The following is a 23,266-nucleotide window of genomic DNA, read 5'->3' on the forward strand; positions in this document are numbered from 1 at the left end:
TAGTATATTGATTCACTCCAGGACTCAATTTAAGTGTCATCGGGTGGTGGTGGACACAGAGGGGCAATTTGTCCTTTTATCTTGTATAATCTTTTCTACCCCACTGGTGTTGATATCTATATATATACCTCCGCCATATAGCAGTAGAGTTATCTATAAAGTTCTTACCATTCTGAGAGATTTTCCGAGGGTTCCGCATATGGTGGTGGGTGATTTTAATAATATTCTGGATTCACACTGGGACAGGGGTAGCCATGAACCTCTGAGGCTGGGAGGTAATCTTATGCCATTTGGGGTGCTCGTGCGGGAGATAGCTTTGACCGACTTGTGGAGATGCCGTAACCCTGGTGTCCGTCAATTCTCGTGCTTCTCCTCTACTCACTCCTCCCTATCTCGCATCGATCTGGCCCTGGGTGATGATCTTATGCTGGGAAAAACTTTAGAGGTTAAATATCTGGCGCGAACGGTATCTGATCATTCGCCTGTTTCAGTCATGCTTGGGGGGGGCGGGAACAGGAGGAGTGATAGACCTCTCTGGCGCCTCAACCCGTTTTGGCTGCAGCTAATCGATAAGAATAACGGCTTTATCCCTGAGTTGCAGGAATATCTTAGTTTTAATAGAGGCTCGGCTTCCAGTGGGATCGTCTGGGAGGCCTTGAAGGCGTAATTAAGGGGAATGTACATACGGGAGATTTCTAAAATAAAGACCGCCTCCAGGGCAAAATCACGACTTGTATTCAGGGAACTGGAGGATGCGGAAAGGGCCCTTGCGACACAGAGCACACCTGCCACTCGGAAGTGGCTGGGGGAGGCGCAGTCAAAGGTGACCAAACAGACATTAGAGGCGGCGGCGCAAAAACGGCTGTTTCAATCTACTCAATATTTTGAGTGTGGAAAGTGTGGGGCATTTGCTTTCTGTCGTGACATCGGCACAGAGAGGGTCTGCGACTATAGCGGGTCTTCAGGATGTGAATGGGCGACTACTCACTGACGCACCGGGGATTTTAAAAATTCTGGAGACTTTCTATGCTGACTTATATTCCTCACATGCTAGGGCCCCGACGGAGGATGTTGTTGACTTTTTGGAGGCTGCCAATCTCCCACGGCTGACTCCTGAGGACAGACACTCTCTAGATAGACCTCTAAGTTTGGACGAGTTGGAGGAGGCTCTGGGAACCATGTCCAATGGTAAGGCACCTGGGGTGGATGGGTTGCCAGCTGAGGTGTACAAACGGTATAGGACGGTGTTGCTCCCTGCTCTATTGACAGTGTTTAATGATAGCTTGGAACGGGGTGTTCTCCCACCGTCTATGCGAGAAGCTGTCATTGCCGTGCTGTTGAAAAAGGATAAGGACCCAACTCTGCCCGCGTCTGCCCATCTCCCTGTTGACGTTAGACATTAAACTTTTAGCGAAGGTCCTGGCCATTCGACTCTCAAAAGTAGTAGCTGTGTTAATACACCCCGATCAGACGGGATTTATGCCCAACAAATCGACGGCTATGAATATTAGGAGATTATACCTGAATATGCAGGTGGGGGCTGATAATGCCGGGAGGAGGGTGGTTCTGTCCCTAGACGCCGCTAAGGCATTTGATAGTGTGGAGTGGGACTATTTATGGGCGACGCTTCACTGTATGGGCTTTGGCCCGGGCTTTATTGGCTGGGTCAGGCTCTTGTACTCGGAGCCAAGTGCTCGGCTGAGGGCTAATGGTCAGTTGTCTGATCCTTTTTCACTTCATAGAGGAACAAGGCAGGGATGCCCTTTATCCCCGCTGCTGTTTGCTCTCGCGGTGGAGCCATTGGCCTCGAGGGTAAGATCGGATGCTGGCATAGAGGGATTCAGGTATGGGGAGCATGAGAAGGTAGCACTATATGCGGATGACCTGTTGTTATTTTTAGCGGACGCGGACAGATCATTACAAAATACGATGACACTTCTTGGGGCGTTTGGGGAGGTCTCGGGTCTGGTTATTAACTGGGAGAAGTCTGCGCTCCTCCCACTGGACTCAAGTTCCTGCAGTGTGGTAGGTGTGCCGGTTGCAACGTCCCTCCAATATTTGGGCATAAGAATATCCAATAAGCTGACAGACTATGAGAGCCTAAATCTTGTTCCGCTGTTGGACAGGATCAAACAGAAGGTTAAGGCCTGGGCAAAGCTACACCTTTCTGTTGTGGGAAGAGTGAATCTGTTGAAGATGGTAGTTATGCCGCAACTCTTATATGTCCTCCATAACTCCCCTGTCTGGCTTCCCCAGAACAGGTTCCATAAAATTAATATGATTTTTAGAGAGCTCATCTGGCTAAAACAAGGAGCGAGAATTAAACTTGAACACTTGCAAAAACCTAAAGAAGAGGGGGGACTTGCGTTGCCCAACCCATGGCTTTATTTTCTGTCTTCCCAATGCCAGCATGTAGCGGGAGGAATGGAGGGCGAGTTGGTGGATTTGGTGGGAGGTCAGAAGATCCTTCAATTCCTAGTGGGGCGGGGATCACTGGTGTCGAGTCTGGAGTCGGGTAGATTTCAATCCCTTGCACTCAGGTTCCCTACGGTGCTTCTAATGGTTAGGGTATGGGATAAGCTGAGGCAGCTGAGAGGAATACGCGGTCTTACAAAGTACTCCCCCATATGGGACAATCAGCATTTGCCATGCATGAAAACGCTCAGAGGCTTTGCTCACTGGAGGCGGATTGGCATATGGTGGGTGTCGCAGCTGGTGGAGGGAGGGGTTTTTAAAACTTTTGAGCAATTGGGACGGGAATTTCCCCTCCAACGCTCCATGTTTTATCAATATTTGCAGCTGCGTCACGCGTATATGGTGCAGAGCAAAAAAGTTGACCTAACCGTACACCACAACGTCATTGTCCATAGGCTTGGTATGCAGGGGTCCACCAGGGGGCTGATTTCGATGGTGTATGGTGGCTTACTTGGACGGGTCCTGTCAAGGCATCCTATTGGTGCACTGACAAAGTGGGAACAACAGCTGGGTACGATATCAGCGGAACAGTGGGACTCGATTCTACAGATGATTCCCAGATTATCCCTTAGTGAGCCTGGCCGCCTGTCTCAGCTATATATCCTCTATAGGGCAAACAGGTCTCCCGAATGGTTGTTCAATAGAGGGTTACGGTTGGATTCGAGGTGCCCCAAGTGCACGATAGATAATGCGGACATTTTACATATGATGTGGACATGCTCTTGCCTGCAAATATTCTGGATCGTGGTCCTTAGCCTTATACACTTGGTCACGGGACAGGATATTCCCAGGGACCCCACGATTTGTGTTTTGGGTTATGTTGATGAGGTGGGAGGGGATTAATACCTTAAAATTGCTGTGGCCAGAATGCTGTTTGTGGCCCGAAAGTTGATAGCTTATCACTGAATTTCTGCCAAAATCCCCTCAAGAAAAGAATACATCAATAGGTTGAACCAAATATTATATAGGGAAAAGTTTGTGTACCTCAGGAGGGGTGTGCCGCATATTTTTGGGAAAATATGGGAGGGATGGTTGAAGGTTCCCGGCCTGGCTGCCTCAAATCTCCTAGATTAATGAGTGGGCCCTGGAGGTGGTCTCCTGTCGGTTGTTAATCGTCATTTCTCATATGATATGGTTGTGTGATGGAATTGGGTTTATTCGCTATGTACCAGTCCATATGCCATCGGACAAGGGGAGGGGGGTGTTATGGGGGAAGGGAATGTTTGACAACATGTTGTAAGTTGTACATGCCTGTCATTTCTAAAACTTTTAATAAAAACTATCTGATTAAAAAAAAGAAGAACAGGGAGTCCTGGAAGTGATCATCTGGCCCCCAAAGGATCCTGACATCATCATCATAGCATCTGTCTGGAATTACAGAGACAGAAGGATTCACGCAAGCCTACATCCACAGAAGATCGGGGATTAGTTTTCCAAGATGTTTGGAACAATCTCCCTGCCAAGTTCCTTTAAAACTATGTGCAAGTGTACCTACAAGGACGGATGCAATTTTGAAGGCAAAAGGCAGTCACAGCAAATGTGGATATGATTTGCATTTCTCTTTTGTTCATTAACTTTGCATTTTGTTAACTGAAAAAAAGACTAGTAATGTTTCTATTATTTTAAAACAATCTTACTTTGCAGCAGTTTTTCCATACCTGGCAACAACATCAGAACAGTACATGTGGATCGTGTACTCAATGTGCACTATTTAAATTTATTTTTTTCTATTGCTTCCCATTATTCCCAGACCTGCTCTCCTGGGCATGGCATTAAACTATAATCTCTGGACTCAGTGGACCTTCTCTATGGGTCAATCGTCAAGTCTGTGCGCACTCTCTTTCTAAGAACGATAAAGCTTATTCCCATCTTCATAGATGACTATTGTCAGATTGTGGCTGTAAAAACAAGCACTTTGGCAATTTAATGCTTATTAAAATTTGCAGTAGTTAACAGCTTTCTTTTGTTCACAGCTCGTTGCCCAGAAGACCGATCACTACTGCGCTGAAGCTGGCCAGGATTAGGAGGTGTCAGTGCGCTCCAGTGATCCAGGCCATTTAAAATAGAGCTTACAAGCTCAACAGAAAAGAGCTTGCAATCACTGTGCATCTTCTGCTGTCTAGCAGCCGTGGTCAGTTTCCAGTTCAGCGATCTATAAACTAAAGAAAAAGTTAATATCTCAAGAATGGATTCAAGTTTTAATGAGAACTCAAATGAAAAATTGCTTGTATTGAAAGAACAATGACCTACTCAGATCACAGATGCATTTGCAATAACTACTGCTAGATCCACATGATTGTGGCAGGAAAAGTAGACTGGTAGATGGAGGCCTTTATCAACACAAGATTTTAATATCTTAAGATGCTCAATTTAAAATAAAGTTTCCATGCTATTTATCACTCTAGATTAAATATATTACCGTATTTTGCAGATTGTAGGACACAATGGACTATAAGACGCACCTCAAATTTTGGACTCCACCTATAATCTCTCTAAAGACTGGATACTGCCACAGCCTCGCACCACCAAACACCCCCTCCACCCAGCCCACTCCTGCCACCGCCACCAGCTTCCTACAGCAGCAACCTCCCAGGACCCCACTACACCACTGCCGCCCCCTCCGGTAAAGTACTTTTGGAGTATAAGACACATCCACACACCCCCCTCCAAATTTGGGGGGGGAGGGGAAGGGGTCTTATAATCTAAAAAATACAGTACTTAATATTTACACCAGTTCTGCCAATGAAGAGAACGATGCAGCAGATAGAACTTACTTTGTCCCCTTCACCTTTGGCTGCTTAGCTTCTTCCTCCGGTTTTTCTTTTTTCAACTTTTTAGTTACTCGAGGATCTATGTCATCAAATGGATTAAATAAAACCTGTGGGAAATGTAGAGAAATGAGATCAGACAAGGAACAGGTTGCAATGGAGATGTTTAGTTTAGAAAACTTCAATGTAAGTAACACATTTGAGAATTCTGAATTATAGGAGTTTAATTAATCATCTTAACTTAAATGGAATAAACTGCAAAATTCTTATAAAAACAACCAAATCTGCAACTTCCTCAAGTGATCGAAGAGATTTTTAATTTTATCGTTTATAGCTCATTGCCTAGGTTATCGATCACCACTGCAATCTATCAGTGGTGGCCGATCTCCTAAGGTGAGAACTTTACAGGATTAAAGTGCTTCTGTTAGAATGATTAACACTCCTAGGCCGTCTGTATGAGCAGGCAGGTCATAGAAAGCTGAATAAAATGATACCTTGATATCTGCAATCCGATGACTTATTCTAGAGAAATCCACATTTTTCTTAATGAGCTGTTAAGATCTATGGGCGGGACACAGATCTCAACAGCTCATTAACATATTAAGTAGAACCTGGATATCTCTGGACTAAAGCCCCCGTTTCACACTGCGATATCGCTAGCAATATCGCTGTAAAGTCACCGATTTTGTGACGTTACAGCGAAATTGCTAGCGATATCGCTACATGTGATACTTACCTCCGACCGGCTCCCCCGCTGGTTATCGCTGATCGCGCGCGAAGCTGCTGGACCATTTCCGTCGGTCACTTCCTGCGGCGCTTCCTGTGGCGCCGACGAGCGACGCGTGTAGCCGGGCGGGAGGACGCAGGATCGCCGCGTCTGACAGGTAAGTAGCTATCCCCGTCCCCAGCGATGTCGCTGGTGAGATCTGCCTGAGTGGCAGCTCACTAGCGACCACCTAGCGATGCACCAGCGATCCTGACCGCGTCATATCGCTGGTCGGGATCGCTGGTGCATCGCTAGGTGTAACGGTACCCTAAGACATCGGATCGCAGTTATCAAGGTATCATTTATTCAGCTTCCTATGACTTGCATGCCCATATAGATGGCTTAAGAGGGATGATCTTTACAAATTCCCTTCAAAAGTTACTTGGTCAAACATTGCAGTGTTAATCCGTCAGATTAAAGAAATCTGCATGGATACTGCTTTATTAATTGTAAACACAACATTTGACATCCAGTAATGAATGAATTAAATAAAATAAATGCCTCTAATGTGAGGGACGCTGCTGGCCAGGGACACCATTAAACATAAAAAATGTAATAAGTAACAATAAGTCCCTCCTCCCCGACACGCATTTCATCCACACTTCTTCAGGGGGGGGTGTGGACGAAACGCGCGTCAGGATAGAGGGACACAGTTCGGACACCACACACACTGAAGGCAATATTCAAAGCCTCTTAGCCATTTTTCATGTTGAGTAGCTGCATGTTATCCAGGCATATTGCCTTATATGAGTTTGTAATGGTGGCATGTTCTTTTAGCACATAGCAGAGTCTCAGGACATTGTGTTTTTTGCCTTTGCTACATCTGAACGCATTCAAACATATGCCAGTAACCATTATAAATATACTTAAGCACTAGCACTTTAGATATTGCTAAAAGACATTATTTACTGGCCATGATAGGCAAGCTGCATCTATTACACTCAGGAGTAGGATATTCTTTGGATTGTTAATTGGTACTTATTATTATTACAATTTGTAAGTTTAATGGTGTCCCTAGCCAGCAGCGGCCCTCACATTAGACGCATTTGCTTTATCTCATTCATTACTGTATGTCTAATTGTGTGTTTATAATTAATACATTTGTTATTTTAACTTTATTAGATTTATTCTCTTGTGCGTTTCTGCCCACTTCTCTCTCAGAGTAGAGTATTTCATGATACAGATGGGGATTTCTTGCTAAGTTACTAGTACAAGGTACTTATGGATCATATGTATTTTGGATTATGGAAACTGCTTTTGTAGCGGTTGGGGACAGTCAGGAGACCCAACAGGTTGCCATTATAAATTGGAAATGAGGTCTTTGCAGATTTGGCTGAAAGTGTTACTATACAAGGATGGCGACTTGCGAGGAGCAAGTATACTCGTTGCTCGGGTTTTCCCGAGCATGCTCGGGTGTCCTCCGAGTATTTTGGAGTGCTTGGAGATTTAGTTTCTGTCGTCGTGGCTGCACGATTTGTGGCTGCTGGACAGGCTGAATACATGTGATGAATGCCTGTTTGTTAGGAATTCCACACATGTAATCATGCAGCTGAGGCGACAGAAACTAAATCTCCAAGCACTCCAAAATACTCGGAGGACACCCGAACATGCTCGCGAAATCTCGAGTAACAAGTATACTCGCTCATCACTAAAGTTGACCTATAAAGAGTAACAGACAGTAATAATGAAGAGAATGTCACATGGGTATCGCGATTATACATTATACCAGGGCGGCACGGTGACTCAGTGGTTAGCACTGCAGCCTTGCAGCACTGGGGTCCTGGATTTAAATCCCACAAAGGACAACATCTGCAAGGAGTTTGCATGTTCTCCCCATGTTTGTGTGGGTTTCCTCCGTGTTCTCCAAGTTTCCTCCCACATTCCAAAGACATACTGATAGGGAATGTAGATTGTGAGCCCCAATGGGGACGATGTCAATAATGTCTGTAAAGCGCTGTGGAATTAATGGCACTTTATAAATTAGTAAAATAAATAATTATACGCCTAAAACGGAAGGTGCCTATGATCAAGGACATACCTCAGTGATCCTGATCTTGTGTGGATTGACAGGCCGGTCTTCTTCACCAATATCCACTTCTGCCAGCCTTAATAAATTGTAGATTGTGTCTCCGGTCACCTGGAATACACACCACACAACAATGACCGCGACATTACGGCAAACAAAAGTCCCTTTGTCTTCATGCCGCTCTGATGAAATAGGGCTTCATTGAAAATTTACACTTATACTCACTTCCCAGACCGATGCCGCTCCAGCAACGTCCGATCCAGCAATGTTGTCACTGTGTCTTATGGCGCTCGCATGACATTATACAACGTGAGCGCTGCAGCCTGTCGTCTCTAACGGGCTGCAGTGCTCACCATTGCCACTGTCGTCAGAGTTTAGTCTGAGGGAAGTGTGAGCGAAGCAGCACATAAGGTCACACGAGCGCCCGAAGACACAGTAACGACATTGCTGGCACAGCACCGGTCCGGGAACAGAGTATAAGCAATTTTAGTTTCCATGGGCCCAGTTTCATTTAAGAAGGGGTTGCACAACACTTTAAGACCCACAGGCCTTCATACACAGACTTAAAGCAAAAGCTTTCCGTAGTGAGATGTGCAAAAACTAGTAAACCCTTAATGTTACAGTCAATTCTGGCTTTCATAACAGATCCTTTTTTTTTTTTTTTCAGCACTAGTCATATGATGGATTTTTTTTTTTTTTTTTTTTGGGGGGGGGGGGCTGAGTTTGGTTTTTCAGTGGAATAATTTTGGCACACAAAACTTAGTAATAAACTTTTATTAACTCTTTATGGGTAAGGATATAAAACAAAACAAAAATTGTCACTTTTTAGTTTTAAAGTTTACGCTATGGCACAAATAAAGTGCCTGCTCTATTCTGTGGGTCAGTATGATTTTTATTTATTACAATTAAAACACCTTTTTTTCCATTTTACAATGCTTACTAGTCCAATAAAGGGGACTTGCACATGCAATCCTTTGATTGCACTGATAACTCTGTAACCTGTGGTCTCTAACCTGTCAGTAAATGACTAACAGCCTATCAAACCTCGCCCCCAAATGGATCTTATTGGCTGAAGGCTATACCCGAGACGGGAGTGCAGTTGCTAAAGTAACCGGTCAGCACCCAGCGATCACAATGTCGAGGTGACAATGGGCTGAAAAAGGAAGCAATCTTCCTTTGTGAAACTCCTCACATGCTGGTGTCAGCACGGACAGTGGCATCTGCAGGGTAAAAGTGCTGTGATCCACCCTACATCCAGTCTCAGCACTCACAGCAGCAGCTTAGCTGTGTATTACTGCCTGTGCCATCCATCGGCCGTAACTGTGCACCCGTTTGAAGTAAATCACTTGCAACGTGGAAGTACAGATACATCCATTTGAGGGAAGGGGAAACTCTTGACATACATTTGTTGCATCTAGCGAAGCCCGCAGATTCTGGCAAATAAATCAAAATCTAAGCCAGATTCAGCTTCTAAAGCAAGGCACGGGGAGAAGAGTCTGAGAATGGGTAGAAGTGTCCACTGGGCGGCTCCCCTGTGGCACCTCCTCTTTTCAGAGAATTGATTGACAGGTCTCTTCCTATTTGTACCTAAGGAGTTTCTGGGAGTGGAGAAAGTTTATTTTTATCAGGGTACCCGTTGCAATATGGTGTTGCCTATGGTTAAGGGAGTACGAATCTACCACCTACTGGTATAGGGGTGTAGACTTCAGAATCTGGGATCTGATGCAGAGGTCTGTTATATACCAGCTTATTAATTTGCTGTATACTTGTGATCTATTTGTTGATGATGACTATATAAGTGGTTGAATTTCCATATTATGAAGCTCATTTTCTAGCCCCCGCTTTGGCTCCTGCTATACAACAACCCATTGGGTTCCTGCGATGTTGTGGTGGCCCAATTGGAGAGACCGAGGATTTCCATCCCATCTAACCACTTAGAAGCCATGGCTGCTATTTGACAGCATGTTAGAGGTTAAACTGTTATGGTCAGAGCTAGCTTCAATTGCAGCAGTTGCTAGCGAGTGTCGACAGGGCATGGAGCTTGAACCCGCTTCCAGACAAATCCTTCTGACTTCTGCCGCACATATGCGACGAATGTTGTAAGAAGCGGGCAGGTACCGGGCAGAGCAGGGCCGTTCGGCAGCAGACCCTCTCAGCTCAATAGAAGTGGTGTAAGGAGAACAATGTATTATTTTCCCCTTTTACATTTTCTGTTCCACATTTTGTCATGCGATAAGCAGAAGACAGAGCCCCATGCTACCACATAATGTTAGTCACGAAGCTGGGGGATTTTCCAGACCTTTCCAAAGATGGTGTGCTTGTTATTAAGCTCATCAGCCCGGCCAAGAGTGAAGAAGAATTGGCTGCCATTGTCATGAGGGCCAGCGTTTGCCATGGCAACCAGTCCTCTTCGATTAAAGCGCAGACGTGTATGGAATTCATCCTGGAAATTAGAAGGAAAAAAATAAGCTTTAATAAAAAAACATCCACTTGAGTGTCCTCCTCATGTCGTACACAACTGGTGCATAATGGAAGTCATCTGAAGGCAGAGTGGCAGCTCTTAAAACTCATAAAGAGCACAAAAGTCCCATTACGTTGTCAAAGCAATGTACGGTCACAACAAAGTCTTACCGCAAAGTCTTAAGGAGTCGACAGGTGGAAGTAGCTAAGATTTTAAAAAGTCAGTCTAACTTGGGATTGCAAAAACAATTACCGTAGTATAAAGGATAAAGTCGAGGTTCAGAAGGGCGTATTTCACAGTCCGTATATGCCCCACTACGCCCTTACTGACTGCTGGTCACCCAACCAGAACACATAGCTTCACAGACACACATGAGGCTCTAAGTTCAGGTTGTGAGACCCACTGTCACTCCCGTCCATGTACAGACCGTGAAATAAGTCCCATCTGAACTCGGCAATACTTACATACACAATTGATAGTCTCACTGATAAGATATCTTACTCTGTAACCCACAAACTTTTTCAAGAAGAAACTGAGTGGAGAAAAATAGATCAGCATGTATTGGAAGCTTAGCGGAGTTTTCTTAGGGCGCAGTCAGACGGCCATATAAAATCGGACAGAGATCGGAGCGCCGTACACGGACTGGCCGACGGCTCATGTATTTTTATGCAGCTGCCATGCTCGGGTCGGGAGAGCCACCAGAACGTTTGCACAACATTCCATCCTCTGTCCAATTTATACGGCAATCTGACTGCGACCTTAGGCCTGTTTCACACATCCGTTTGTCACCATCAGTCAAGATCCGCCGATTTGCAAAAAAAACTGATCCGCCATTTTGCTTGGCGGATCCGTTTTTTTCCCCATTGAGTTGCATTACCGGCGGATCTTGACAGATGGCCATCCGTTGGATCCGGTTTTTTGCGGATCCGCCAAAATGTTGGCGTCCGCCAACATGCCTGGACGGACAATGCAACGTTTTTTCGGGCGGCCGGATCCACATTTTACATTGCGCATGCCCGGAGGACTTGCCTCGGCCACAAATTTAACCCTAAACTCTGTTCTGGCGGCTGAATTTTTTTCTCTCTCTCCCTCTCTCGGGCTGTGGTTCCTTTAAGATTCTTCCTTTGCCGGATCCATTAAAACGGTCCGGTGGCAAACGTTGAGGTGCAGTACTGGAACGGATCCGCTTTCCGCCATTTTAGCGGATTTTAACTGACACAAAAAACTGATGTGTGAAACAGGCCTTAGGGAAACCAGCTGCTGTATGGAGTTTACTAGCAATGCTTCATGGGAAAAACAAGCAAATTAGCTCAATCTTGGAAGTAAAGAAAATTAACTTACTAGTGCTACCTAGTAGAGACAGCTACCCTGTAAGTCAATGCCCAACCATTAAACGAACTGTGCCAGGCATCCACTCAGCCTTTTCAGGGGAATTGCGTACAGAAAACTTTCTGTAGCGTGACAGAAGAAGTCTATAAGAATACACCGAGGTGGAAAGTGACATGATGTTACCATCCCCTCCGACCATTCCCCAATCTGCAGATAGGATTCTAAAGGTAGTATAACCTTCCACTACACAGTAAACCTTTATTAGGTGTTTTAAACAAAACTCTGCTGCTACGATCAGCAAAACCCCTTCACGAGAAGCTAATTAGCCAGGACCAGTACGGCAGGGTATCCATTTCCCAAATTAGTCCCGGCCTTGGGTGCATTAATCACAAGTTGACTGGCATCTTCTCCATAATCCATAACCATTTCATGGAAACAAAACCCATAGGAATAATTGTAACAAAATATATAGCATATTAAAATATGGTCATATATACTGGGTTCTGCATATGGACTTAAAAGGACTATCGCAAAAAACATTGAAAATGTAAGGCAAAAGGAGCGATCAAAAAAGTCCAAAACTACATATTTAGAAAGATATAAAATACAATTTTATTAGGATTTGACAGGAAAACAATGGGATATGAGACAAATGACCATAGAAGCACATGGGCAAAAAAATGGGGCACACAAAGGGTAAAACAGAGACCAAAGGGATGAAGGTAGCTTTAACATAGCTATACTAGCATAGTTCATCTATAAATTGCACTTATCCCTAGTATAAATCGTATAGCCAGACAGGATATGCGAAAATACATGATAGTCACAAAAAGTTAACTAATAAGTTAAAGTCATTACCTGTCCGGGTATAAAGTGAGGGTCCACCCTGGCATGCCCCCCCCCCCATGCACGTATCATCAAATGGCCTTTATCAATGATATGATAAAGGCCATTTGCCGATACGTGCATTGGGGGGGGGGGCATGCCAGGGTGGACCCTCACTTCATACCCGGACAGGTAATGACTTTAACTTATTAGTTAACTTTTTGTGACTATCATGTACTTTCGCATATCCTGTCTGGCTATACGATTTATACTAGGGATAAGTGCAATATATAGATGAACTATGCTAGTATAGCTATGTTAAAGCTACCTTCATCCCTTTGGTCTCTGTTTTACCCTTTGTGTGCCCCATTTTTTTTGCCCATGTGCTTCTATGGTCATTTGTCTCATCCCATTGTTTTCCTGTCAAATCCTAATAAAATTGTATTTTATATCTTTCTAAATATGTAGTTTTGGACTTTTTTGATCGCTCCTTTTGCCTTACATTTTCAATCTTCTCCATAATGCCCAGTCATAATTTCAGCACAGGAGATCTTGCACGGGCGCATAACGACCTGGACTAAACTATAACTGGCCGCAGTAAAGAAAATGTCAATCACACAGAATGGGCATGATCACAGCACCAGAGGTCAGGACTAGTCAGTGAGAATAGACCCCCCAATGGACTAATTCAGACTAACAAGGAAACCATGAGCGGTGAAACAAGTTATTTTTGTAGCTCATAGCTCCAGAGTTTTGGCACAACTAGACATGAGCTAACATTTCAAGGTTCAGTTCAGTTTAATTCGCTGAACATGTTCGACGAGCGGTTAGATGAACGTACCCAAACCGCTTTAGATTCAATGGGAAGTCAAACCAAAACGTATACACAACACCATAAGGAGTGACAAAAACCTTCCCAAACAGCTAAAATTAGGGGTAGACACCATGAAAAGTAGCATCAATTGACCCACAGTAGAAATTTGCAAATGGCACAGAAGCAGTCAGCCATGGGCCATGTATGAGGTATCAGGTGGGTCAGCATTTACAGGTTGGAATTGAAGTTTCAATGAAGACCTGGTGGTTAAAGGAATGGCGTAAGGCTATGTGCCCACGTATGCAGAAAATTTCTGCATGAAAACCGGACTCCTTACCAGAAAACGCGCATTTTTTTGTATGTGTTTTTTTCCACGCGTCCCCAGTCTCATAGAAAATAGCTAAAAACGCTGACTTTTCCGCAAAATTAGTGAGCATGCTGCGTTTTTTTACCGCGATGCGTTTTTTTCACGGAAAAAAATGCATCAATATGCACAAAAAGTGCAAAATGCATTTAAATGAATGGGATGCTTCTTTTAAGCGATTAAGTGTTTTTTGCCGGTAAAAACGCTTAAAAAACGCAAAAAAAATGCTTATGTGGGCACAAAGCCTAAGACTTCTTAGCTGGGAGACCTGATACCTCATGCAACAACTCCAATTTTTTTTTTTTTTTTTTTTTTTTTTTTTTTTTTTTAATTCCAGCCACACTTAGGCCTCTTTCACACATCAGGTTTTCGCCGTCAGGCGCGATCCGGCGCTTTTGACAGAAACCGGATCCGGCGAAATGCAATGCCGGATCCGGTTTCCCCCCCATTGACTTGCATTTGCGCCGGATCGCGCCGGATGGCCATGCGTTTCATCCGGTTTTCGCCGGATCCGGCAATGTGTCGCGATCCGGCGTCTGGAAAAAACGGCTACTGTAACGTTTTTTGTCTCCGGCGAAAAAGCCGGACACGCCGGATCCGGCGCGTCCGTCTTTTTCACACAATGAAAGCCTATGAGCGCCGCAATGCGCCTGATCCGGCGAAAGCCGGATCCGGTGGCCGGATCCGGTTTTTTTGGTCTGAGCATGCTCAGTAGCTCTGCCCACAAGACATATATAAAAGCAAGACAGTGGGACCCACAGCCACACCCAACATGCCACCCAAGAAAGCAACCAAGCGCAGCAGGAGAAGGCAGGAGACCACTGCAGCACCATCAGCACTACCACCACCCCAAATGGAGCAGCAAATGGAACATGCTGAGGAGGGGAGGCCAGCAGCAGATGAGAGACGGTAATTATCAAATCCCCCATTCCTCCAAACTAGGGCTATTGAATATCAAGATATTCATTGGCCCTTTGTTTCTCTTTATTCAACAGCCGCCCAATAGATGCAGCAGCAGCAGCAGCAATGGCAGCAGCTGGAACACCACCCACAGGCATGGAGTGTGGCCACCAGGAAGACAGCACATCATCTTCTGGGAGCCCTCCCTCGCATCGTCAGCGTTTGACGGTAAGTTTTTATTTCCAAAATCCATCTTCTCTGTAATATATGTCTATTCATTGCCTTTTATTTCAAAACAGGAATCACAAGATGAAGAGGAGCTCCCAGAAGAAGAAGGAAGGGGTGGACAGACACCTGGAGTGGGTCACAATTGGTAAGTTTTTTGCATCAAACGCAGAAACACAACATCACACTACACACAACACATAGAAAACAATGTTCTGCAGACCACACACAGCAAACAAATGCCTACATCCAAAGACATAACATTTTTTGTTTTCTTCTCTAGTCTTCCCAATCTGGTGCTCGGCCAAGAGGTCCTCGCAGTGCCTCCCAGGGTCGTCGGCGACAGCAACGCGGCGGTCACCAGCGTGTAAGTATAAATATTTTTGCTTTGTTTTTTTGCACTTTTTATTTCATTTCTTTTGTGGAGGCTAATTATGTTATTTTTGTCTTTTTCTTTAACAGCCTTCACAGCGTGCTCCCGACTCTGACGGTGAGGATGGAGGACTCGATGTGGACCACCTCATCGATCTCGTCAGAGAAAGGGAGCCGCTCTGGAATATGGCTGACCGCCGCCACGCTGACCTTATCGTTACCCGACGACTCTGGGAGGAAATCTGTTCGCTCCTTGTGGGCCGCTGGGAGGACCTCGATGTTTGGGCCCAGATTAAAGAGCGTAAGTATATACAGTACCGGTTGCTTGATGTAAACCAGTGTTTCCCGAACTCCAGTCCTCGTGGTCCCCACGGATCATGTGTTCAGGATTTCTATTTACTATGGAAATCCTGAAAACATGACCCCTGGGGACCATGAGGACTGGAGTTTGTGAAACACTGATGTTGTATACTAACCACTCCTTTCTCGTTTCAGGGAACAGAATTGTGAATCGGTGGCGGTCTGTGAGGGATCGTTTCAAGAAGGAGTTCAATAAAGAGATGCGGGCCCCGAGTGGATCTGGAGGACGCAGGAGCAAGTACAAGTACGCACAAGCCCTGTCGTTCCTCCGGGAAACAATGGTCACTAGAAGGTAAATATTACACACCACATGTGAAAAAAATAGGTATTAGACCTACCGGTAATGATGTTTCCAGGAGTCCATCCTGACAGCACCATGGAGGACGTCCTCCTCCTCCTTACAGGGACAGGAAACACACGAGAGGTTAAAGGTCACGTCCCACCCCCTCTTCCTCAGTGATTTGACAAGTACCGCAAGGTGGATGATGCTAATAACAGTTTAATGAAATAATCATATTACAGCATATGACATGTCGAAATACAACATAGCATAACATAACAGGGAGGGAAGTACCCGTGCTGTCAGGATGGACTCCTGGAAACATCATTACCGGTAGGTCTAATACCTATTTTCCAGGACGTCCACCTGACAGCACCATGGAGAGTACCAAAGCACCTCCTCAGGGTGGGATTACCGCCTGGAGAACTTTTCTCCCGAAAGCGGTCTGCTGACCAGCCAACACGTCAAGCTTATAGTGCTTGCAGAATGTATTTAGATTGGCCCAGGTTGCTGCTCTACAGATTTGGTCAACCGAGGCCCCCGCCCGTTCAGCCCATGAGGCTGATACCGCCCTTGTAGAGTGGGCTTTTATGGACCCTGGCGGGCTAACGCCTTCGGCTTGGTAGGCGTCAGAGATTACCGAGGTAATCCAGCGCGCGATAGACGCCTTAGAGGCTTTCTTCCCCTTATTTTTACCCCCAAAGAGGATGAACAAGTTTGGGTCGATGCGCCAGCTATTGGTGGCTTCTAGATAGTCTAGCACCGCGCGCCTCACGTCCAGCGAGTGAAGGCGCTGTTCTTTTTTATTACGGGGATTGTCGCAGAACGATGGTAACACTACCTCCTGGTTTAGATTCTTTGAGGAGACTACCTTCGGGGTAAATGCCGGGTCTAACCTTAGGATTATACTATCCTCTCTTATCTGTAAATATGGGTCCTTAGTGGACAGGGCCTGGATCTCCCCTATTCTTTTGGCCGTGGTAATGGCTACTAGGAAGGCCGTTTTACGGGTAAGGGCAGAGATGGTTATTTTCTCGTCTAGAGCATAGGGGTCTGTACAGAGAAACCTGAGTACCAGGCCCAGGTCCCAAGGCGGGGTGAGCTGCCTAATCGTGGGGCGCAGGCGCTGCGTGGCTTTTATAAATCTTATTACCCAGGGATGTGAAGCTAGCTGGTAATCGAAGAAGGCGCTTAAGGCTGAAATCTGGACCTTTAGAGTACTAGGTTTAAGGCCTTTATTAAAACCTGCCTGCAAAAAACTTAGTATGCTAGGGAGGTCAGGGCTGCCTGCCACGAGATCGGACCTGCCGCCTTCCAGACAGAATCTTTTCCATATCCTTCTATAGATTGCGGATGTCACCGGTTTCCTACTGGCCAGTAGGGTGGATATGACCTGGTCCGACAGTCCTTTTGACTTCAGGATGTCCCTCTCAGGATCCAAGCCGATAGATGAAGTCTTGCTGGGTTTGGATGGTAGATCGGGCCCTGGTGGATGATGTCCTTCCACAGGGGTAGCTCGACTGGATTTCCGACTGCCATGGCTCCTAGAAGGGGAAACCAGCTTCTCTTTGGCCAGTATGGAGCGATCAGCATCACTCGCGCGTGGTCCTCGCGTATCTTCCTGAGCACTGCCGGTATGAGGGCCAGTGGCGGGAATGAGTAGGAGAGGGATTCTCCCCAGGTCTGACTCAGGGCATCCACACCCTCTGGGTGGTCCGTCGGATTCAGGGAATAGAACCTGGGGACTTTTGAATTCTTTCGGCTTGCGAAGAGGTCTATGCTGGGGGTCCCCCAACGCTGACAGAGATGGTTGAAGATCTCTTCGTTCAGTTCCCATTCCGTCGGGCGGATCCGTTGTCTGCTCAAGTAGTCTGCTACTTCGTTTTGGGAACCCTCTAGGTGTACCGCGGTCACTGATTGGACTGTTCTTTCTGCCCAAGCGAATATTTTTTCCGCTAGGTCCTGTAGTGGTTGATGTCTGGGCCCTCCCTGGTGCTTCAGGAATGCCACTGTCGTCATATTGTCGGATAGAATACGGACGTGACGATTCACTAGTATCGACCGGTTCCGCCGTAGCGCTTCCCAGACCGCGTAGAGTTCTCTGAAATTGGAGGATCTGGTCTTGATGTTTACTGGCCATTTCCCCTGGAAGATTCTCCCTTCTATGTGGGCTCCCCAGCCCCACACACTGGCGTCCGTGGTGACTACCACGTATGGAGAGGCTGTCCAAAGTACGCCCACCTGAAGGTTTCTGGACCGTGTCCACCACCGAAGGGACTCTCTTACTTGTTCTGGCAGCCTTAGGGGTCTGTCTAGCGAGGCCTGACTTCTGTCCCACCTCGCAAGGATCTCTTTCTGCAGTGATCTTGAGTGGAATTGTGCCCATCGGACGCACTGGATGCAGGCCGTCATGAGGCCCAGGACCTCCATCGCCTCTCTTATGGAGCACTGACGTCTCAGCAGGTTTCTGGTTCTGGTCTGAATAATCTTCTGCTTCTGTTCGGGTAGCCAGGATATTCTGTCGGTTGAGTCTAGGAGGACCCCGAGAAATATTTTCCTGGTTTCTGGCCTGATGTTCGACTTCTCCCAATTGATCACCCATCCAAGGAACTCCATTACCGTAGTCGCTCGGTTTCTGTCGCGAACGAGCGCTTCCCTGGATCTTGCCACCAGTAGGAAGTCGTCTAGATAGGGTATGATCACAATACCCTGATCTCTCAGGTAGGCCACTACTTCTCCCACCAGCTTTGTAAAGATTCTGGGAGCTGAGGCCAACCCGAATGGAAGACACTGAAACTGGAAGTGGCAGGTCCGGGCTGGTAAACTGACCGCAAACCTTAGCAGCCTCTGGGATGAAGGATGGATAGGGACCTGGTAGTAGGCCTTCTTTAGGTCTAGGGTGCACATGACGGCGTCCCGATCTATCAGCAGGGTTGCGGATCGGACCGATTCCATCCGGAATCTCTTGTACCTGACCCAGGCATTCAGTGGTTTCAGGTTTATGATGGTACGGGCCTCGCCGGACGGCTTTGTGATCGAGAACAGGGACGAATAGTGCCCTTTCCCTCTTTCTGACGGGGGAACTGGTACTATGACCTTTGATTTTACCATGTCCTGAAGATCCGTCCACATTGCGGAGTCTTCCAGGACGACAGTGGGGGTAATATATCTTTCGGGGGGAGGCGAATAAAGTTCTATGTTGTAGCCTTTCGCGATGGTTTTGAGAACCCACTGATTGCGGGTAACTCGGGACCAGTTTGTTGCGAAGTGGCGAAGTCTCCCCCCAATGCCTATGGCGTCATTGCCTCCCTGATCTAGAGGTTGATGAGAATGGGGGACCTCTGTCCCTTCCGGTCTGGCTGAAGGAGCCTTTATAGGAGCCTCTTCTGGACCTTGCCCGACCCCTGAACTCGGTCTGCCTCCTAGGAAAGGGGCCTCTCCGAAAGGGCTGGGGCCGCCTGGGTTTTTCCTCCGGGAATCCCTTCTTTTTATCGGACACCGACTCTAGAATGTTATCTAGGGCTGGCCCGAATACCCTCAGGCCCGAGAAGGGGATGGCGCATAACTTAGTTTTTGAAGCGTTGTCCCCTGACCAGGATTTGAGCCAGACTGCTCTTCGGGCCGCGTTGGAGAGGGAGCTGTTTCTGGCTGCAAATCTTACCGATTCGGCCGATGTATCGGATAGGAACGCCGTAGCCGATTTCATGAGCGGAAGGGATGCTAGGATGTCTGATCTAGGGGTCTTGTTGGTTAGATGCTCTTCCAACTGCCCCATCCACAAAAACATAGATCTGGCCACCGAGGTGGCTGCTATGTTGGCCCTAATAAGAGCCGCCGACGTCTCCCACGCTCTTTTTAGTAAGACGTCTGCTTTCCTATCCATCGGGTCTCGAAGACCTGATGAGTCCTCGAATGGGATAGCCGTCTTTTTGGTAACTTTAGCGACTGGGACGTCTATTTTAGGAATTTCCTCCCATGCCCGGGTTTCCTCAGGATCAAAAGGCAGTCTGCTTCTAAAGTCTCGGGAGAGTGTCAGTCGACGCTCTGCCTCCTTCCACTCCTCCTGGACCATCGTTTTGATGTGCTCACTTACAGGGAACACTACCTGTCTCCGGGCCACCAGTCCTCCGAACATTAAGTCCTGTCTGGACTGTGGTTTAGGGACCTCCTCTATCTGCATAGTATCTCTGACTGCTTGGACCAACCCGTCTGTGTCCTCCAGTCTGAATAGGTATTTCCTGCTCTGATCCTGTCTATCCCCCCGGATCTCGCCTTCTTCTCCCTGATCCGAATCCCGGAATTCGGACTCCTCACTAGGGCTTTCTTCCGACTCTGGGTCCGCTTCCCACCTTGGACGTTTGCGACTCGGCCCTGGGCTGGGAGACTGACGCCGTGCGAGGCTGGATGTAGAGGCCCGAACTTCCTCCCTTATCAGCGATCTCATTTCGGCTAGGAGGGATGGCTGTTCCTCGCCTACGACCCTTGAGGTACAGGGTCCGCATAGGGTCTTGTTATATGCGTCTGGCAGCTTTACCCTGCATACTGGGCACTTGACCGATTTGGAGGTGGCCTTTGCCGGGTCCTTCGTCCCCGAGGGGGATTCTGTCGGGGCTCCCCTCTCCTAATAATACAGAAGGGGCACCTATTCAGATCTGGGTTGGGGTAATGGGCGGGGGAGGGTGGTCTGCGCTATGCGCACTTACCCCTCCACCTGCTGGAGCGACCCCTTCCATCCTGGCGCAGTCACCGAAGCTTTCTCCCTGGTTCTCCAGAAGCGCGCTCTGCCTTAGGAGCACGCGATGTGGACCCCCCAGGCGAGCGGTCTGTGGTTCAGTGGCGAGTCTCGATAGCGAGCGCTGTCTGGCCTTCAGGGGCGAGCGCTCAGTGGCTGTCAGAAGCGCGCGCCAGGATTCAGGGGGCGGCGTCTGACGTCACCGGATGTGACGCGCGGCCTCTCGCGCTAGGCCGCCTCCCCCACTTCCTGTTCTGCGCGCGACTATGGCGGCCTCCTCTGTCCTGCGCCGTGGGGAGCCGACCCCCATCTGTCAGCGTCAGACTGCCGCTTCGGCCTCTTTGCCTGCAATGGCGGACTGCGGGGGCCTCGTTCCTGCCTCCCAGTGCCGCTGCGCCGGTCGCCCGTCGGTGCCCGCCTCGCCTGCGGGGAGCCGACCATCACCTGCCATGCGGTGAGTCCTTGGAGCCGAGAGCCTCCCATAGGGAGGAACGGTTCCCTCCAGGAGCGTCGTCCTGCTCCTGGCCTTTGGGGCAGAGGGACTCCCCCCTGGAGAGTTTCGGCCCCGGGACCTCTTGACAGGGGAAGGCTTGGACTAGCCGTACGATCCCCTGAGCCCCTCCGGTAGCTTCTCGTGTGTCCCTTCGTGCAGGGACAGGAAAAACACTGAGGAAGAGGGGGTGGGACGTGACCTTTAACCTCTCGTGTGTTTCCTGTCCCTGTAAGGAGGAGGAGGACGTCCTCCATGGTGCTGTCAGGTGGACGTCCTGGAAAAATGTTAGATGTAACTTTTTTTTTTCAGCCAGGGCCATACCATGTCAGTATTTTAATTGTTTTTTTTTCTCTTTATTCCACAGCACGGTGAGCAGCACTCGGGAGCCTGCACGATTGGACCCTTCTGAGGCGATCCCTGAGGAGACCGGCACCGAGGGACACTTAGACCGCCCCGGTACATCTGCACCTTCCCAGCCTTCCCACACATTCGACCCATCTGTCCCATCCACCAGCACAGGAGCATCGTGGCCGCCTACATTACATGAAGCTGCTGGAGAGGAGATCGCTTTCCCTTTACCCCACCCTTCTGCCCCTGCCACCTCTAGTACACCTGCGGGTACTGGGCGACAGCGGCAGAGGGGTCAGGAAAAGAGTTATGCGCCAGAGTTCTTGCATCTGAATGCATCTTTCCAGAACTGTCTAAAAGTCTTGTCAGAGCAAATCTCCGCAGGCTTTCAGCAGATCAACTCCAGCATTCTGGAGGTGAAGACACTTCTGCAAACCATGCATTCAGAAGCAAGATCTTCGCCAAACCACACCTTTTTCAGGTCTGTTGTGGAGCGCATGGCAACACTATCTCCTACCCAGCAGATGCATGTAATGCATTCGTGCCATGGTGCTCTACAGCAGGTTACCTCCCAACCTCCACCTCCCACCACTGTAGTTCCTCCTATTACATCTGCACCCCTTCCAGCCACTTTCCATCCTCCCCCTCCTATTACATACCAGCAACCTCACCAGTACCAGCAACCTTCCCAGTACCAGCAACCTCCCCAGTACCAGACATCTCCCCACTTCCAGCAACCTGCCCCGTACCAAACTCCTTCCCCGTACCAAACTCCTTCCCCATACAACTTTCCATCAACATCATCTGCTCCTACAGTCCCTGCCCAACCCTCCACTCCACCGCCCACCACCTCTTCTGCCTCCCACATGTCCACCCATTCTGTAGCTTTTTCCACACCATCACCTCTAACTGTTCCTTCCCCACCACGATCCCAGTCCTCTCTCCACATTCCCATTGTCGAAGTGTCCCGCAGCCCCTCCAGCAGTATTTCCACCCCACACTACACCGAGTTATAATGTTTTTTTTGTAATAAAAATGCCCATTTGGTTGGTTTCAAACCTTTATTAAAAAAGTTTTTTTAACTTTAAAAACAGTTTACACAAAAAAAAATATTTTAAATAAAAGTTAAATTATTGTTTACACTGGTTGTCTGTCATTTCTTTCTGCGGCGAAATATGTTGAAAAAAAAGGTTAAATACAGGGTATTTAAAAGGTAAAAAGGTATTCAAAACCAGGTATATAACTGTGGGTAAATTTTAGCTTTTTGCCACAGTTGTGTTCCTGGTTGTGTTTGAAGCAAAGTATTTCACCTGAAAAGTTGTGTTTATTGTTGGTGATTTCCTAACAATGTACACAACTTTTGTTAAAAGGTGAAATACTTTGCATAAAACACAACCAGGTACACACCTGTGGCCTAAAGCTAAAAATAGTAAGACCATGACAAGATAGCCAACTTTGGTTGGCAAAGGTATATACTGTTGGTCCAGAAGGTACACAAGTTTGGTTAGGGCACAAATCTTTCACACTCTGTCATCCTGCCAGTGTACTCTGCCTTGAGGTGACAAAGTATAGTGCAAAATTGTCCCTCATTACTGAAACCGTCACAGAACTTCTAGTGGTAATATTTCCAATGACAACATCCATCTTCGCCAGTAACTTGCTCTTCTCTCCAACCTGCACTTTCTCCTCTACAACCTGTCAAAGAAGGGCTGTAGGAACATGCTATAT

The 23,266-nt window shown here is 47.4% G+C and overlaps 1 protein-coding gene across 1 annotated transcript in view; it reads right to left on the reverse strand.

Annotated features, from left to right (window-relative positions):
• The window catches only part of CWC27 (CWC27 spliceosome associated cyclophilin), a 252,501-nt gene that overhangs the window by 200,939 nt on the left and 28,296 nt on the right, over nucleotides 1-23,266 (reverse strand). Inside the window, exons 4-6 of the mRNA XM_073584247.1 lie at nucleotides 10,335-10,478; nucleotides 8,048-8,146; nucleotides 5,250-5,353 (exon numbers count right to left, since the gene is read on the reverse strand). Of these exons, the coding sequence (XP_073440348.1) occupies nucleotides 5,250-5,353; nucleotides 8,048-8,146; nucleotides 10,335-10,478 (347 nt within the window). The remainder of the gene's footprint in view (nucleotides 1-5,249; nucleotides 5,354-8,047; nucleotides 8,147-10,334; nucleotides 10,479-23,266) is intronic.

Source organism: Dendrobates tinctorius, unplaced genomic scaffold (assembly GCF_039654945.1).
Source record: "Dendrobates tinctorius isolate UK_male_01 unplaced genomic scaffold, ASM3965494v1 ptg000083l, whole genome shotgun sequence".
Lineage (NCBI taxonomy): Eukaryota > Metazoa > Chordata > Amphibia > Anura > Dendrobatidae > Dendrobates > Dendrobates tinctorius.